Genomic DNA, 19,792 nt, shown 5'->3' on the forward strand with positions numbered 1-19,792 from the left:
GGGAAGAGTACGAGACTTTTGGCTACTTATAAAATAAATAACAAAGGTATAATGTTCTCGATAAAACAGCAGGTTCAACGAAATTACATTACTTTGAATCACCCGCTAAAATGTACAGCGAAGTTTAAATGTTTCCCGCGGAATCAAACTCACGGTGACAGCCGCTTCGTTCGGAAACTCAGCTGTCATTTCAGTGTATTTTATTACTTAATTTATTTCAATAAAACGTGTTTTAATAAGAAAATAACATACAAAATATAATTAGTAAGTTAAATATCATAACTATCAATAAAATAAATAAAAATACGAAGCACAAATAGGATTTTAAATAAACATGACAAGTAACAGTGGCTGTATGCAGATGAGTTTTTGCCTGTCCTTAAAACTACAAAAAGTTGTTTATAAAAAAAAACTTGCATTTGTATTGATTTTCGCAGTTCTATCCCAGATTTTTCCCGTGAAAATACAGCTGCAGTTTCGTCCAAACATTTTTTTTTTCTCTTGCCGAAACAAAGAGACAGTGATTCTGTTTGCTCGGGACGGTTTTTATGGACATTAAACCTACTTTTACTGTGTAGCCACCCGTAACGTTATTTCTGAATATATTTTACATTCTTCTAGTGTTTTACTGAAAAATAAGGTGTTTTAGATCATAATGAGTGCTATAGCGCAACAAAAAGTCCTTGTCAAGGAGGGTTTATTTCAGTTTATTACCAAACATATCCCTAGTGCGGATTTAAACGTAATTGATGATATTGTACTTACATATGTGATTTCGATACTTGAAGAGGCTTCCCAGGACCCCTGCTTCGACGTAGAAGGTAAGAATATTATCCTACTCCTTTAAAAACTATCGGAATATAATTTGATGAAGAAATATTTAAATTTGACCTAAATAAAGGTGTTGAAAAATACATCCAAGTTGAGTAGACATATCATGTTGTCCATTTTTCATTGTTTTTCGTCACTGTAGTGTTTCTTGATTCAAATTACGTGTTCGCGTAACAAAACAGGCTCGCCTTGACAGATATTCATAATGAAAACAAAAGATTTCAGGCCTGGATGCATTAATAACATTATTATTCTGTTTATTTATTAGTTTTCTATAAGAATATTCACTAATTTAATTACTTAAACAAATGTTAATGTTTTGTTCTATAAACAATAATTACATACAACATATAATTAATAAATACTGTTTATTTAATGTTTTGATAGCTTATAAAATTTTAACAGACCATAATCCATCTATAACCATCATAAACTTATTGTAATATAATATTAAAACTTTAATAGAGATGTTAAAAGAACATAAGGCATTATTTTGTCTATCATTTACATCCATTTACATTTACATCGGGTTAGATAGGGCAGTTGCTCCTTGTAATACACTGGTACTCAGCTGCATCCAGTTCAACTGGAAGTCGACCCCAACATAATTTGGGGAAAAGCTTCACAAATGATACCATTTACATCCGTGGAGCTTGACAGGATTCTTATTATGAGGAAACTCTTCTGTCTCCTATCAGCCTAGATCTGATGATAGTCAAAATTATATATTCTTTAGACTTGGCTTATTTACATCCTGTTATCTCTGATCAGGAATATAGGGCTAGCTTTACAAATTGAGGGGCAAGTTCCTTGTTATTCTAGCCGAGACCAGTCATAATTTGCCTCGCTGTTTCCCAATTATATTGGTTTTGGCTTTGGCTAAATACCAGTGTTTTAAATGGAGCGACAGACGAGATTACTTCAGGCAGTCTTGCCTTCTTTATGCAAACAAATTCCACAGCCAATACCCAGTTGTAATACTGGGTTTTCTGTAATACCGGTAGGTTCGTACAATGTTAGAGAATGCCACATAATTTTAAGGACTGCTCTGACACACTTATGTACTGTGACAGAAATACTATTAACTGAGACTTATAGTTCTTTAATGTTTAAGAGTATTTACATGCGATAAGAACTTATAATTCAATAGAAATTAGGCAGTTCAAGACATAAACAAACTCCATTGGTGTTGGATTGTCATCCGATTTAACTATGAGAGTGAAGGAATAGAGAGTGCACCAGTGTCTAAGCAAATGCGCGCAAACTATAATATGTCCTGCGCAGTTGACTGATCTCCTTATATGAAAACAGCCAGACAATCAACTAGTCGGACAAATATTGATAATTATGCTAAACCCATTAAATTCTGGTAGAAGTCTCATATAAAATAAAATATTATTTATCATGACAGCATAAGCACTGCATACCACAACATACTTATTATTATTAGCAGGATTAGTTTAAAATATTTTGCCAAATTCTAAAATTAAATTTGTTTTGATTATAACATTATCCAGATCAGAGAATTAAATTAATATACTGTGAATTGATCTTATGTAGATGTTTATCACGAACTACACAACCACTCTATCGATTCTCTTGTAAGCTAAAACTCTTACTCAACACATAAATAAAAGAAAAGAAACGAGAAAGCTTTGAATAAGTTTTTCCTACTCATCTGTGACATTTTCTTTACATCTCTTCTTATTTAGTCATTAGTCGTTCTTGTATATAAACGAGAAATGATTTGATTTGCTTATGAATTTGATAAACCCATCCACAGTGTCAAAAACTGCTAGGTATATTGTTTTTGACACTATGAGGTTTGTGTTAAAAAACGTCTTTGAGCAAGAAAAATGGTATTTTGTTTTTTTAAGAATGAGGCAATAGTGGGGAAGCAGTTATATTATATTCTCTCATAGTGGAACATCGTATACAATCAGATTGTAGGTTTCGCATTTCTTTGCCCCATGAGTCATATCAAGTCATATGTGATAGGCGTCGTCCTAATTGGCAGCGATCGCACGATGGCACGATGCGTTTTTCATCTCACGATCTCACTATCTCACTTGCGAGGTTCAAATAGGACACTCTGATGAAATCTGTATGTTTGAACTCATCGAACGACGAGAACGCATCGTGTCATCGTACAATCGCTGTCAATTAGGACGACGTCTTAGATGAAAAACGCATCGCGCCATCGCGCGATCGCTGCCAATTAGGACGACGCCATACACACTTGATTGTTTAACTATTGTGTCTGCATCGTGGACAGTGAAGTGTTTAAAGGGGAAACACAGCAGGACCCTACTACTAAGACTTCGCTGTCCATCTGTCCTTCTGTTAAAAGGCTATATCTCATGAACCGTGATAGCTAGGAAGCTGAAATTTTCACCGACGCAGTATAGATATCCTGCGTTGCAGCTAATATACCAACAAATACTGAAAACTAATTAATAAATATTTTAGCGAATACCGAATTAATGGGCTGACATAGTGTAGTCTCAATATATGACATGTCATCGACACGAAAGAAGAAGAAGTGAATACGGAATTTCGTCTTAGATTTCGCGCGCGAGTCCGAATCGCACTAGGCTGTTTTATGTAGTTGTCAATTGTTTAAAATACCACCCATACAAACTGAGCAACACTCGGAAAGAACGCCCGTAGGAACTGAACGTTGTCGCTCAGAAAAACCGAGCGGAAAATCCGCCAGTATGAAACTCCTGCTAACGTCACTTGAACAGATATTGATTGAATTAAAAATTCAAATCTCACTTACGTAACACCATGTCGTACAGTTACGCGAACATAAATAAATTATGCAGTACCTTACTCATTTCATATGGATGACTTCTTCTGCATAATTGGGACTTTTAGTAGTAGAATTTGTGTCTAGACTGTTCGACTCGCGTCCAGAGGGAACTATTTCCCGTACAGGGAAAAACCGTCGTCTGTCTAGCCTTTGGCCAACTATGTTGGGGTCGGCTTCCAGTCTAACTAGATGCAGCTGGGTTTTTTCTAGGGGCGACTGCCTACCTGACCTCCTCAACCCAGTTACCCGGGCTACTCAATACCCCCAGGTAAGACCGGTTGTCAGTATTGCTGGCTTCTGAGTACACGTAAAGTCTGCCAAAGATGTTCAATGACAGCCGGGACCTGCAGTTGCAGTGCCCTCCGAAACCAGGTTCCCGCACCAGAAAAACGTAACCTATGTATGTATTTGATGGGATTTTTGTAGTCAGATCCTAGAAAGATTTCCTGGGTGATATGTGGTACACTGGTACTTAGCTAAATCGGGTTAGATTGAAAACCGACCCCAATATAGTTGAAAAAGGTTAGGCTGATGATTTGGTATGTAAAAAGATATATTACAAAGAACGATAATACCAAATGGAGCTATTGAAATAAAAAAATGTTATTAAGATTGTAAATATACAGGAATGAATTTTATCCAGTGCGCAAACTTTGTCAACTTATAGTTAAATGAGTTTATTATATAGATACGTATATTTTTATTTTGTAGTGTTTAAGTACAAAAAAAAATTGATATCAATCGAAAGATGTTTATTTTGTAACCGATAGTACGGTCACAGTCGTCATAGTATGCACGGTGGCAACGCGAAACCGGTTTACTGACGCGAGCTCCGCTCGGGGCGCGCGTAAGGATAGTTGGTATCCATATTTTGCTGATTTTAGGGCGGACAAAAGAATGAAAAAATATTTTTTACTGATGATGCAGATATGTTCTGTTAACGAATCTGGACCACCAGTTTTTTTTTGCGCACTGCTTAAAATTCATTCCTGTATGTAGTTGGTAACTTGGAGATGACTTAGGCTTTTTACATTTAGTATATCCAAACACACAGACATGTGTTGCTGGGGAGTTCATTGCGCCACTTCTTCCCAGCAACAACACATTGTAAGTCATGAATGAAGGGTGGGCATTTTGGGTGATAAGTGCTGATCTTCAGCCTAGTTACCTAAGGACTTATTTACCTAGTAAATAATACTGAATAAAACCAATCGTTATTGTACCTTTATTTCGTTACATGAGTTTCTAGGGCACCTATCTAGGTCATCTGGGATATGCCCTGCCCGATATTTCATGGCTCCCGGCAGACAACCTATTTTATGAATCGGGCTGTATTTTCAAAACCTGTTGCTGACGGCTTTGTTGATTTCAATATTCAGTGGCAAAACATCAGCGGATTTTTATCGTGTGCGTAGCCAAACCGACTGTATACGTGGCACTTATTTACTTGTTTTCCATTTGCTCATATACAAAGTAAAAACATTGTTGAATATATATAAAATAGGGAACCCCCCATTTTACAGACAGCCATGTGTTCCCAACAGAAACATAGGAAGTGCTGAAAGGGACATTTGGGGGGCTGTCTTTTATAAATTTTCATTTTCAAGCGGTTACGGACTAAACTAAAACCTTGTTCAACTAAAAGCAACCCTATAAGGCTTTTAGTTATTTGTATACCAGTTTTAGTTATTTCAACGAGCACAGAGCCGCAGTTAATTTTCAACGAATCTACAGCCACAACAGATGACGTTTGTACACTATTTACACAACCAGCATTGAAGCCATCATCCCTCCCTCCAATGAAATATAAATATAACGAACATGATATCAATCTGTGAGCCAGACAGAATCACAGCTTGGAAGCTGTCGATCGATCGTTACTCTCGTACAAACAAACGCAATCGAGTCGAGAGAACGAATGAAATGATTCCGAGAATCGATACAGCCTTTGAAATGCACCGAGCATATCAAAGGCATTGTTTGTCGTGTTTTAATTTTACCCCTCTATCAACGAATATGAAGCTTCAAAGTCTGAAGGGTCTGGTTTTTTTTTTCGTTTGTGACCTAAAGGCTCCGAAACTTCCAAACTGATTTGAAAAATTCTTCCACTGATGTGAAATTACTATGCTCGGGGTACATAGGCTGTATTTTATAATATTTGTTCATGAATAATACAGGATGTCCTAAGCTTGTTATTGAGAAAATAGCTTCCATTAGCGGTTTCACTACTTTGCGCACCGGGCTAAAATGTAGCCTATAGCCTTTTTCGACACCTGGGCTATAACACGTTTTCAACACTGTTTTTTTTTTAATCGCCCTAGTGTTTGTAGTGGTTCTTGATATTAGCACGTTCTAAACCAAAACTCTTATTAATATGAGACTCTTATTATCAATATCTCATTGATATTGATGAACATGATATTAATCTGCGAGCCAGACTGTCACAGCTTTCCAATCGATCGTTACTCTCGTACAAACAAACGCAATCGTGTCGAGAGAGCAAATGATATGATTCCGAGAATCGATACAGCCTTTGAAATGCTCGGTGCAACTGCCTTCAACAATAAATATGGAGCTTGAGATAAAATATAATTTATTTTGGTATATGTTTACAAAACAGAGGTATTGTTAGAATCCAGTTTAAAGTGTGTCTTTATAATGTGCGTATCGAAATAAATCTATGTATGCTTAGTTATATCGTCGACTAGAATATCCAAATAATTCTTGTTTGTAATGTTTCTTTCATATTTTGATATAGTAGCTGCATCACGTGGGAACAACTTCGCACACCCGGATAAAAGTAGCCTATAGCCTTCTTCGATACATGGGCTATTCAACACTGTTTTTTTAAAACGCCCCAGTGGTGCTTGATATTAGCACGTTTTAAACCAAAACTCTAACTCTTATTAATATTATAATACATGATATCAATCAGCCAGACAGAATCTCAGCTTCCAATCGATCGTTACTCTCGTACAAACAAACGCAAGCGAGTCGAGAGAGCGAATGAAATGATTCCGAGAATCGATACAGCCTTTGAAATGCTCGGTGCATTCGCTGTTCGTGGAATAACTTCATCCCTCTAATGAATTTATTGATTAATATATGAAGCTTTGAAATCGAGTATATGGTATGTCTTTATAAGTAATGTGAAAATACCGAAATGAACTTTTGCTAAAAAATGCCTTGTTTTTAGTGAGGATATTTTTTAGGGTATCGAACCCAATGGAAGAAATGGACCCTATCACTAAGACTTCGCTATCCATTCGTCCGTCTGTCCCCAGTAACAGTTAGTATAGTTAGACACATGATGATGTATTAAGTACATCATCTGTTATCATTCTGTTTATTGCCGCTATAACAACAAATTAGATAAATAAATATTTTAGGGGGCGCCCATAATATGTCCGTAATTGTTGCCGTTTTCTAGATAAATGGTGCAGAACACTTCCTGAGTGATATTGTTGAAACTCGGGATATATTCGAGGGTTAGCAAATTTACAGTAACACAGTGAATTCCTTCCCGTGAATTCAATTGTAAATTCAATTCTATTTCAACTACTAGTTGTAGCTTGTAGCTGACAGAAATAGGTCAACATACAAGTTCTGAGTTTTGAGGTCAAGGGAGAATTAGCTCCTGGTTATCCTGATCGATTATTTATCTTGTAGTTAGAGCTTATAATCATGTATTTCTATCTATACTAATATTATAAATAGGAAAACTTTGTTCGTTTGTTTGTTTGGTTGTAATGGATAAACTAAAAAACTACTGCACCGATTTTAAATATTCTTTCACTATTAGAAAGCTATATTATCTGCGAGTAACATGGGCTATATTTTATCCCGGTACGGGAAGTAGTAGTAGTAGTAGTTAATTTTTTTTAAAAATATTTATATAAATATGTATGCCAACAGACTTTTTAGAGTTACATTCCCAAAGGCTAAAACGGGACCTTATTACTAAGACTTCGCTGTCCGTCTATTACCAGGCTGTATCTCATGAATCTTGATAGTTGATACATAGCTGAAAATTTTCACAGATGATATTGTTGCCGCTGTAACAATAAATACTTACAAAAAAAAAATTGTATTATTTACTTTCAAAATAAAAGATTCCGACGCATTGAGAACATTCTCCTTTCTTTGAAGTCTATTCAAAATGGAAGCCATTTTGAAAATACATCGAAATTTAGGGGTCTACAAAAAATCCGTGCCTCAAAAGTAGAAGCCTATATTTAGCTTGAAGGGCCGTCGTACTCACAGTACAGTCCTTCATTATTAACGCAGTATTGACTCAGAAATGAGGACACACTCACCAAACAAACGCTGGTTTTATTATTAGACAATGTATTCAAAAAGGCTCGTATAAAAGTTCAAAGTTCCTCGAAAAGAAGATAAGTTAAGTATAATGCTTTTTCGGGCGGGAAAACAGGGCGTAGTTAAATATTGCGCATTTCAATTTATTGCGTACTAGCTGTTTCTCGGTGTTTAACCTGCTTCCAGTGAGACTTACAGCCCGTTCCTGGATAAAATATAATACGTATAGCTTATGTCATTAGTCTAGATTCCAGAGTTTTATTTATCAAAAAAATAATTTTCTCTATATCCTATCCTTTAATGCAGAAACTATCGAATCGATATTGATGAAATTGGACAGTCTAAAAGGACTGAGTTTTTAAACCGTCTTTTGCACACTGCTATTTTTCTGCATACCCTAAATAACTAACCAAAATACATACATATATGTTGCGAGCGAGCAAGGATTTTAACAAGTTGTGTAAAGATTACTCTTTTGACCCATTCAATACCAAGAGTGCTGTGGTTCGTAGGCAGCTAAATCACGATTTTTTTTCAAAATTTAACTTTGTAGTATGTAACTATAATTTTAATATCTCATAGACCAGCTGATTACCTACTTATAAGCGTGTTATTCCATTATTATCCGTGAAAACCTATAATTGGCTTTCTGTTTCTTTATATATGTCTACTACATTGTTTTGTATAGCCGTTGGTTTTCCAATAATCATCCTCCGAGCCTTTTTCCCAACTACGTTGGGGTCGGCTTCCAGTCTAACCGGATTCAGCTGGGTACCAGTGCTTTACAAGAAGCGACTGCCTATCTGACCTCTTCAACCCAGTTACCCGGGCAACCCAATACCCCTTGGGTAGACTGGTGTCAGACTTACTGGCTTCTGACTACCCGTAACGACTGCCAAGGGTGTTCAATGACAGCCGGGACCTACAGTTATAACGTGCCATCCGAAATACAGTCATTATAGTTCGGCCATTCAGAGAATGCGTTCCTGACACGTCGCGATTGAACTGACGACGTAATAACATTCATTGATAATTGATATAATAATGTTGTTTTAATGCTCCTCAATTGTTAAAACGGTAAACAACCAGCAAAAATATTTTTATCGTAACTGCAACGCCATTGCAAAGTTACGTCGTCAGTTCAATCGCGACGTGTCAGGAACGCATTCTCTGAATGGCCGAACTATAGTGTCTAAGATATACTTAGAAAGTACATACAAACTCAGAAAAGTTGCATTGGTACTTGCCTGACCTGGAATCGAACCCGCGCCCTCACACTTGAGAGGTTGGTTCTTTACCCACTAGGCCACCACGACTTTTTTAAATAAATAAATAAATATTTTTTTAAATAAATAAATAAATATTTTTTTTAAATAACTAAATAAATAAAAATTTCACCACACTGCACCAAGAGGCTTATGCTTACCTTGCCCACAGGTTTCATCGAGATGATGTCAGCATACGTGCCTCAGTTCGGGCGCATTGATGCAGGTCTGGTCTGCACCTGGGTGCTGGAGTTAGAAGCTGAGATCAACCAAAGAGATGACACCGACTCCTTGTCTAACCATGGTGAGTGAAGGAGTATCTTATACATAGTTATCCGCACGAATCTTGAGAACTAACCTTCATCTGCGCAGAAGTGATTTATTAGCAAAGAACCAATCCCGAGTGACGGCTATGACGCGATGCGCTGCGGGCCAATCACCGCTTTAATCCGCCCCCGCGCCTCACTTCATACCACAAAAGGGACCCAATAAAATACTTCTGCGCAGGTGAAGTTCAGCGCTCAAGATTCGTGCCGATGATTATACATATATTTATATATATATCCTTCGAGCCTTTTCCCATCTATGTTGGGGTCGGCTTCCAGTCTAACCGGATGTAGCTGAGTACCAAGAGTATCTTATCTTTCTATCGTATAACTTCGTACCTCATCATCATCATCAGCCTATCGCAGTCCACTGCTGGACATAGGCCTCTCCAAGTGCACGCCACTGAGATCTATTTTCGGCTTCTCGCATCCAGCTCCTGCCAGCCGTCCTGCGCAAGTCATCACTCCACCGTGCCTGAGGAACATGCATTATATAATTTTCTTCAAGTTAACTACATACCTATTTTAAACGCTTCATATCATATCGTTTATTGCATTCCATAATGTAAATTAGGTGGAAAATATAAAATTAGATGGCTTATAGATGATTATAAAATTAGAGATGGTTAGAAGAGATGAAGGCGTTTAATGTAAGATAGTAGTAGTGTAGTATTTACTTAGTTAGTAGCTTTCTTTTATAGTGTACTAGCTTCCGCCCACGGCTTCTCCTGCGTAGAGTTCGGTTATATCGCGCCAAGAGAACTCTTCAAAAGTCCGGGATAAAAAACTATCCTATGTTCTTTCTCAAGGTGAACTCTATCTCTGTACCAAATTTTATTAAAATCAGTTCAGTGGTTTAGACGTGAAAGCGTAGCAGACACACAGACATATTATCTATACTAATATTATAAAGCTGAAGAGTTTGTTTGTTTGTTTGTTTGAACGCGCTAATCTCAGGAACTATTGGTCCGATTTGAACAATTCTTTCAGTGTTAGATAGCCCATTTATCGAGGAAGGCTATAGGCTACTTTTTATCCCGGTACGGGAAGTAGTTCCCACGGGATGCGGGTGAAACCGCTGGCAGAAGCTAGTATGAAATAAAAGCTGTAACTTTAACCCTTACGTAGTTGGGAAAAGCAAGCGATTAAAAACCCGCTACTTTTTAAACCATATTTGAATGAAATGAATGCTTCACAATGTCATTATATATAGAAATAATATACATAATTACTATTCTATTTTCTATTATTATATTATTTTACTTTAGTAAGATTTCTTATGAAAATCTATTGTATGCTCTTTTTAGCTATCTATGTTTGTATCTTTGTTCTTTTGTAACGTTCTTAAAATAAAAAGCGTGATGCAATTTTTGTAATACAATCTTACGTCATTGGATTCATCTAAAAATTGAAAATTTGGGCTAAAGATCAGACATATAGTTCACGCCAAACTTAATGACGACTCGCAGCCCATGCCAAGTGCATATGACCATTTTGACTTAGAACCTAAAAATGTGTCCCGATCAGCGACTTGCGCTTGTGAACTCGCCGCTAAGTTTGGTATGAATTGAACCAAAAAATGTGTTTATTTCAGATGATTCAGCCAGCAGCGATAGGCTCAGCCTTACTCTTCAGAATCTGAGTGAGATGCTGCCGCCATTGACCAAAAATAACAGGTAAGCAACCGTCATGGAGTTTCTTTCCTTGTTTCTCCCCAAATGTCTGACTTTCCTTAAGAAGACTGCAAAGATTGCTAGCCCATGCCAGTACCCATAGTAATACAAAAAATAATCAGTAAACTGGATCATTAAAACCGCATTGGACACTATAGTTACTTGCCCAGGATCTGCAAGCCATTTAACACTTAAAAACTTGCTTATGGGGGAAAATGTTGTAAGCTTTATTTTTTGCTCGTTACGACATAGATGGTGACCCATCTACGGATCGACCTTGCCCCGTCCGTGCAGCATCTGTCCTGTAATTCTATACTAACAATATAAAGCTAAAGAGTTTCTATATTTGAACGCGCTAACATCCGAGGTCCGATTTGAAATATCTTTTGGTGTTAAATAACGCTCTTAATGCAAAAGGCTATTGGTAATTTTTTATCCTGCTGAACAAAGCAGTTCCCTCATGACGCACCAAAAATCGCTTTTGGAAGCTTATAGTTAAACTAAACAAGCTGGCGTTTCGTCTGCAGGTCCCATTCTAACTCGGAGTCATCTGAGAGCGTTGAGGGCAACCGTCGCCCTCTTCTAGAGGAAGATGTTCACGCGGAACAATGCCAGGCCCTGGCTGAGATGTTCCCTAACACCTGTGCTATGGAGGTAAGACTATGGAGAATGTTCAAAATATAGCTAATGAGGGCCCTATGCCCACTGCTAGATGATGTATACTGGGACCAGATACTCGCTGAAGTATTCCTTATTCTTCCTGCCATATTTCCAATTTTATTTGGGACCGGTGCATTATGTTTTCCCGTTCTATTCCTCTTTGTCATCCTAACGTTCAATCCCATCTTATTTATGTCATCTCTCAGTCATCCATCTTTTCTTCAGTCTTCCGGTCCCTCTCCATCCATCCACAATCATATTTAACACACTCTTTATGGCACGTGTTGCATCCCCACTCATTACAGGCCTATTACGTATATGATTGGGGAGGATAATCAAAGACTTCAACGTGACGTGTGGCCTCCTACAATTCGAGCCGGACATGTTAAAAAAGATGTTATATTTCCAATCCTGTTATGTCGATACACGCTCACGCTTGCCTTCTTGTCAAGATAGACAAAAAGCATTTTAATAAACATCGCATACTCATAAAATTAACTTTTTCTATTGTCCCACATCCCCAATTACCTCTCTTCCAGATAAAGCATTGCGTATCCATAGCCCACGGCGACGTAGAACGTGCTGCCGCGACCCTATTACACCGACGCGAGCAAGGACAGTCGCTGTCCGCCGCCGCGCTGCACACCGCCTCGCGACAGCCGCTCTGCGACGACCACGAGCTGAAGAACAGGATTATTGCTCGGTGAGTGTGTGTTACACCGAAGTGTAAGTGATGTAGCGACGCTGCTACACCGACGCGAGCAGGGACAGTCGCTGTAAGACTGGCTGTCAGACTTACTGGCTTCTAACTAACCGTAACGATTGTCAAAGATGTCGAAATGACAGCCGGGAGCCACCAATATATCGTGCCTTTCGAAACTCGAGGGAACTCGTCATGACAAGATGGTCCCATGGACTGACCACGCCAATAGTTGTATAACCTGATGATCAACCACGATCTTTTCATAACAAAAAATATCTCTGGCCACAATTTTTAAGAGTAACTTAAATTCACTAAATTATTTTTTTATTAAGCTGACCTCACAGCAATAAAACCAATTAAACTACTTCAAAAACCCCAAACAAAGCTTGCAGAAAAATGTTTCATGCTGAAAAAGTGATTATACATAATTTTTTTTGTGACTTTCGCCACCAAATACCAATATAACTTCTACGTCCAACCTCCTACCCTTAAAAATTACCCCTAAGTAACATCAAACCGTCTTTACAGTTACTCCTACGTGGACAAGAACTCTGACCAGAAGGAACACAAGCCTCTCGCTCCTAAGATCGAGCCCAAGAAGATGGTCCGCTACAGGGACAACAAGATCGTCTCCCTCAAGGGAGAGAGGTACACTGAGGTACGTGTAGATTGCTCTAGAAACATACCCATACACACACACATACATACAGAGCCCAAGAAGATGGTCGGCTACAGGGACAACAAGATCGTCTCCCTCAAGGGAGAGAGGTACACTGAGGTACGTGTAGATTGCTCTAGAAACATACCCATACACACACACATACATACAGAGCCCAAGAAGATGGTCCGCTACAGGGACAACAAGATCGTCTCCCTCAAGGGAGAAAGGTACACTGAGGTACGTGTAGATTGCTCTAGAAACATACCCATACACACACACACACATACATACAGAGCCCAAGAAGATGGACCGCTACAGGGACAACAAGATCGTCTCCCTCAAGGGAGAGAGGTACACTGAGGTACGTGTAGATTGCTCTAGAAACATACCCATACACACACACATACATACATACAGAGCCCAAGAAGATGGTCCGCTACAGGGACAACAAGATCGTCTCCCTCAAGGGAGAAAGGTACACTGAGGTACGTGTAGATTGCTCTAGAAACATACCCATACACACACACACACATACATACAGAGCCCAAGAAGATGGACCGCTACAGGGACAACAAGATCGTCTCCCTCAAGGGAGAGAGGTACACTGAGGTACGTGTAGATTGCTCTAGAAACATACCCATACACACACACATACATACAGAGCCCAAGAAGATGGTCGGCTACAGGGACAACAAGATCGTCTCCCTCAAGGGAGAGAGGTACACTGAGGTACGTGTAGATTGCTCTAGAAACATACCCATACACACACACATACATACAGAGCCCAAGAAGATGGTCCGCTACAGGGACAACAAGATCGTCTCCCTCAAGGGAGAGAGGTACACTGAGGTACGTGTAGATTGCTCTAGAAACATACCCATACACACACACATACATACATACAGAGCCCAAGAAGATGGTCCGCTACAGGGACAACAAGATCGTCTCCCTCAAGGGAGAGAGGTACACTGAGGTACGTGTAGATTGCTCTAGAAACATCTTTATTATAATTTAAGAGAGGAAAGAATGTCGTAGTAGCACTTAAGGAGAGAGAAAAACCTAGAAGAAATATTGATGAAAATATCAAATTTGTCATCTATGAACAGTTCAGAGCAACTTTATTTATGAAATGCAACCATAAAGATAATTTGACACCTGATTTATTAGTTTGAGGTGTTTATCTTGTAAATGCCTATTTTGTATCTAAAATTATTCTGATATTATAAAAAAGAAATTATGAATATTGCTTATTTTTACCTTAAAGACTCCGAAACTGCAGAACCGAATTGAAAAATTCTGTCACTGTTGGGAAGTTACAGTATTCCCGAGTAACATAAGCTATGTTTTATCCGAGAAAGAAGTTCTCACGATACACAGATAAAATATAACATATACCTAAAATATTTTTTCATCAATTTCCAGGTGCCCAAATCTGGAGCCGACGAGGAAAACTTGAAGAAGCCCAAAAAACATCATTGCCCTTAACCATTAAGTGCATGTCAGTACAGTGGAGCAGCGGTGCCCGCCCCCCCACTCTCGCTGTCCCCCCCTCCCACTTCTATGCCACGCCCAACACCCCCCATTTCTCCCTTGACCAGTAACCTCGTATATCTTACCTACGTCATTTTATCTACACTTCTAAAGTGTTTCTATATATTCGTCAGTAGTAATTCGTCTAAACTAATATCATATTATTCAAATTTAGAATTTTCAAATCGCGTACAACTCACTGACCGCGTAATTTTCACTTCGAGTGAGTTGTACGCGCGTTCAAAAATGGTAAAATTAAATGAATTAATTAGTCGCGCTGAAATACGCGTGTTGTATAACCTATTTGTGAATTTAATCAATTATTGTGATTTTTACGCGAACGTACGGAGTCGCGTACTGCAGTGTCATGTTGACGCAAGACGCGTACAACAGTGTCAGTTTGACGTAAGTCGCGTACAATTGACATTTGGGCGTTCGTACATGTGTGTCTGTAAAGTTAGAGTAGTCGTAAAAGTGCGTGATTCGTATAAACTTTATTTCGACCCGCTTGTTTCCAGTACTGATTTTGAACAAGTATTTAATTTTGATACGTCACAATTTAAACTTATAGGCTGTAATTATTTTATTGTAGTTAATAATTTAATTTCAATTGTATTTATTTTTAATTGTAGGCTTTTTAGGCAGCTGCACAGTATTAGTATGGCATCTGGTGTGAAATGTGTTCATGATAGCGATCGTAAGGTTTGGATGACGGATGCCATAGTTGCGATGCGAGGAGCGCTAAAATGCTGCTCAGTTTCTAACCGTAATGTTCGTAGTATCGTCGCAGAGCGGCATCTTAGCGGCCCGGCCGGCCATTTTGGATTTCCAATAGTTTTAAGTAAAACGATCTGTTTACCTGTGATTTCGTACGTTTATTATAATTTTATTATCATTAAAAATGTGATTCCTAAGATAGATTTAAAGTTTTTACATACATCTGTGATTGTGATGCCATTTTTTTTAATATTTTACCCTTTAAGCGGTTTTTATATTAGTTTTAATTTGGACAATAGTTATGAGTGTCATTCGCTTCGTAATGAACGAATAGCTCTCTTGTGATGGTATTTTTATTTAGTTTAATCTGATATTTGGTAATGATTCAGGTTTAAAACGCAGTATAATATACAATATTGACAAAATAGTTTTAAATATCACAATAGTTAAAAACTATTTGATGCCTAATATTCTATAATACAATGATGATTCCCACAACCGAATTACTGGGGAAACCCAATATAATACAAGCCTACACCTTGGTACGGTTAGGTTACACAGACTTTCTGGCTTCTGACTACACGTAATGACTACCAAAGATGTTCAATTGACAGCGAAGGCCCACAACTTTGTCAAGACAAGACATCACCCATCCATGGACAGACCACGTTGAGAATAGCTAACTATTTATACAGGTGAATAAAATATTCAACCAAGTGGATTGATTTCAGATCACATGATAAGCAAAAATCCTGTTTGTATTAATTAAAATAGTATTTTACCAAGTGGATTGGTCTCAGATCACCATATCACGTCTTTTTAAATTTTAAAACGGCGACATCTATTAACGACAAGAGTAACTAATTAATTTCTTGCCCTGTTCCCACTAATATTTGGGGTATGTTTTACACTTCCATTCCTAAAATCTGAATCATTACCATTTATCTGAAGAATTAATTTAATAAATTATTTAAATAGGTTTGGAACAGACTGATTTATTTACAAATTATCTCATCGAATGAGATATATTATTATTACATATATTTTTATTTATTATTTTAACTTTTTTACAGCTAGGCTGTATCTCTGACTATTTAATGATAATTTTACTTTCGCATACATTTCTTGTGTGATTATTTTGATATTTAGAATTGACATATTTTGATCAGAAATCAATTTGATAAATATTGGACAGAAATAGCTCCGAAATAATATTAAATTCTGACTTAAAAGTTGCGTTTTGAATGCCAGCTGTCGACTGCATGAAATCGGTCGACATCTGAGGGCGACTGCACGTGCTGCTGCCGCTTCGATCCAAAACGGTTTCATGTAAATACATACAAACCAGTAGTGCAGCTTTTTTTTTAACGACGTCAAAAATCATCAAATGACCCCTCCCGCTGTGGGTTAGCAGCCGTGTCAGACTCCTACTGACTAAAAGCCATCGTGTTCCGTCGTAGGCCATTTACGTACCAGGGCCGCAGTATCTCTTTCGAACAACCCGCAGCCCCGGCAGGCCTTGGCCCTACTGGGCCCCGATGGGGACCCGTAGTGCAGCTGCGGCCAACTTCATGCAGTCGCGGCATGTGCGGTCGGCAGTTGGCATTCAATACGTACCTTAACACCTTGTTATGAAATTACCAAACCATGTAATTTTGAAAAAAATACAGTGTGGTATTTTATAAAACGTCTAGATATCCTGTATATAGACGTTTCGAAAGTATGAATTTAATCACACAAGAACCAGCTTTTTTATTTGGGCTTTTAATTAAATTAAACAATACTTCTGGGATGTTTGGTAATACTGTGAAATTACTGAACATTATTTATTTAGAGTATTTCTCACAACAACACAAAAAATGCGAATTTTGCCATAATTTGTAAAAAACAAAAAAACAATTTTTATCTTAACCAAAACTTTGAAAATACGCTTATTTTCTTGACCAAAATCAGGCTATTTTATCACTATAAAAACACATATTTTTCCTATGTGTAATAATTTCAAAGTATTATCAACATAAACAGTGTATTGAAAAATGATATTTCGCCAAAATTTGGTGCTAAATCAAATTAAAAAAATGAATTTGCCAAAATGCGATAGATAATTTAAAGAAAATCTCGATTTTAAATTGTTAGATCTTCTCTGTTAATATTTTGGGGCTTCGCTTATGTATTTCTTATACCTACTTACTTTATTTATTGACGAAATCAATTTTATTTACGGACGACTTTGAAAAATATTCTAAAATTTTTTTTTTTTTTTTTTTTTTTTTTTTTTTTTTTTTTTTTTTTTTTATTAAGAAAGGGTTCAGTTTATGTACATATTTACATGACGTAAAAAAAAGCCTTATTTATACATATATACAACTAAAAAATGGCATCAAAAAACTCCTCATCGCTGCCCACCGGGAGTGTACCCAAGAGGCTGGCAGCATTGCCACGTTGGATGGCAATGCTTAATTTTTGACCAAAATAAAAACCAGCCTTTGGGTCACTTGAAGTGTCAGCAAGTCGCTTTGCCAGATCTTTAAAAAGCAGATGAGCACTTGGACCCCACGGCCCGAGGGTTTCAACCCCAAACGGCTCAAAGGTATAGTTACCAACCAGGGTGCTATATTTGCGCCGTTTGAGGTTCTCTGCAGCCGCAGCAGCGGAACCAGCACATCGCGCCGAGCTAGGAAGGTGAGATGGTGCAAGAGTATCGACACAAGTCGCGTCCCATACTAAAGACCTACCCATCTTCCACGGGAACAACGACATACCGTCTGGTCTCTTGCCATCGTCGCGTGCCAGACCACTGGGTTCTAATATGGCTGGAACGCCTACGGCAACAAGAGCGCGACGGATTATGTCATTGATATTCGCATGCCGTGCAAATCGTCCCGCGCTGCGGCTGCACGACAAGCCGTGGTGTCCAAGGCTGCTGACAGCTTCGCCACAGTGGCAGCGGTGAGGAGAGCAGCACGGAGCACCCAAACGCAAGCAAACAGCAAGCCGGAAAGTGGTGTCGTCAAACAATGTGCCTATGTTTGACGACGGAAGTGCCAGAAGCCATAGACCCGACTCCCATTCGCCCACAGCCAGAAGGCGCGCTCGCTCTGCAGAAGAAATTGACGTATTTAGCAGATTATTCCGTATAACTCTGCAGAGCGGCTCATCCCACTGTCTCTGGGAGGACGGGTTGACGGGTGGATCAGTATTCGGGCAGGTGATTTTCCAAGCCTCTACAGCCTCAGTCAGACATGGTACCTCGCAATTGGCCAGTGTGATAGGAAGAATTTTCCTGGTCAATTGCTCAGTACCATGGACGGAGGATATAAAGGCCGGTAGGCTAATACTTGAAATTTTGCGGACGCCAAGCCCTCCCATGCGAACGGGAAGAGTAGCCTGAATCCAGGCTCGGTCGTCCAAGGCCACATTTAAAATTGATGTTAATGTGTGTCTAATAATTTTGTCAAGTTGTTCCAAAAGGTTTGTGTGCTTCCATAGAGTGGAAGCGCGCAAATAGTATGTTAATTTTGGGCCAAAACAACAATATCTAATGATTGTGATGGCTGAGTGCATGTTAATTTGGAGCAGCCTTTCCGAAATATGATTGAAATTTTGTATTTTGTCCTGAATAAAATTCGAAAATGAATTTTCATATATTGGGGAACCAAGGAGACAAAGAGAGTCCTTATCAATTAATTTAATATCCGGGGCTATTGCATTGAATTTTGAAAGTGTGTCTTGTCTGTCAGTATTGTCCGGTACAAAAAGTTCGCATTTGGAGTAATTTAAATTTAGACCTATTTCTTGAAATTTGTTTTGGAGAAAAGAAAAATCACCAAGTACTGTATCTACTTTGCCCCCCAAGGTTCCGTCATCAAGATACCAAACGTTAAATTCCGAATTTAGCTGCCGAATTATAGGGTTTATGGCTAAACTGAAAATCACAGGCCCGAGTGGGTCACCCTGCTGACAGCCAACAGAAGATTCCAGAAGGTTGTCCTGATATAGTAATTTAGATGGATGTCTGTAGCATTGCCAAATAAAACTGTAAATTTGGGGTAACTCTTTTTTCGTTTCTGCCAGCAAGGTGTCCCTATTGACTGAATTAAGGCATTCTTTATGTCAACCTTCATAATGACCTCTCCTTTGCCACAATTTAAATAGGTCGATAACGCGTGCACGGCAGCCTCGCAGCCCCCTCTGCTCAAGGGCCCGTAACCCAGCTGAAGGGGCTGAAATTTTTCCGAAACACCCTCACTACAAAATTTACAGCAAATCTTGGCTACCGTGCGACGGTAAGTAG

At 38.5% G+C, this 19,792-nt stretch overlaps 1 protein-coding gene across 2 annotated transcripts; it reads left to right on the forward strand.

The window, feature by feature from the left end:
• Positions 1–423: 423 nt before the first annotated feature.
• LOC124643806 (CUE domain-containing protein 2) lies at positions 424–17,439 on the forward strand. Of its 2 annotated transcripts, XM_047182905.1 has the most exons (7): positions 424–821; positions 9,401–9,532; positions 11,149–11,230; positions 11,755–11,881; positions 12,427–12,590; positions 13,119–13,248; positions 14,674–17,439. In XM_047182905.1, exons 1-7 carry the CDS (start codon positions 656–658, stop codon positions 14,734–14,736), a joined length of 864 nt encoding a protein of 287 aa, XP_047038861.1. In that variant the 5' UTR covers positions 424–655; the 3' UTR covers positions 14,737–17,439. The 2 variants fall into 2 exon arrangements, with proteins under 2 accessions (XP_047038861.1, XP_047038860.1); XM_047182904.1 differs by lacking the exons at positions 424–821; positions 9,401–9,532; positions 11,149–11,230; ... (1 more) ...; positions 12,427–12,590; positions 13,119–13,248 and adding an exon at positions 14,156–14,224.
• The last annotated feature ends 2,353 nt before the right edge of the window (positions 17,440–19,792 follow it).

This window comes from Helicoverpa zea, chromosome 28, assembly GCF_022581195.2.
Source record: "Helicoverpa zea isolate HzStark_Cry1AcR chromosome 28, ilHelZeax1.1, whole genome shotgun sequence".
Taxonomy (NCBI): Eukaryota; Metazoa; Arthropoda; class Insecta; order Lepidoptera; family Noctuidae; genus Helicoverpa; species Helicoverpa zea.

Coding starts and splice junctions, on each gene's coding strand:
- LOC124643806 (XM_047182904.1), top strand. CDS start 14,812: ATGCCACGCCCAACACCCCCCATTTCTCCCTTGACCAGTAACCTCGTA.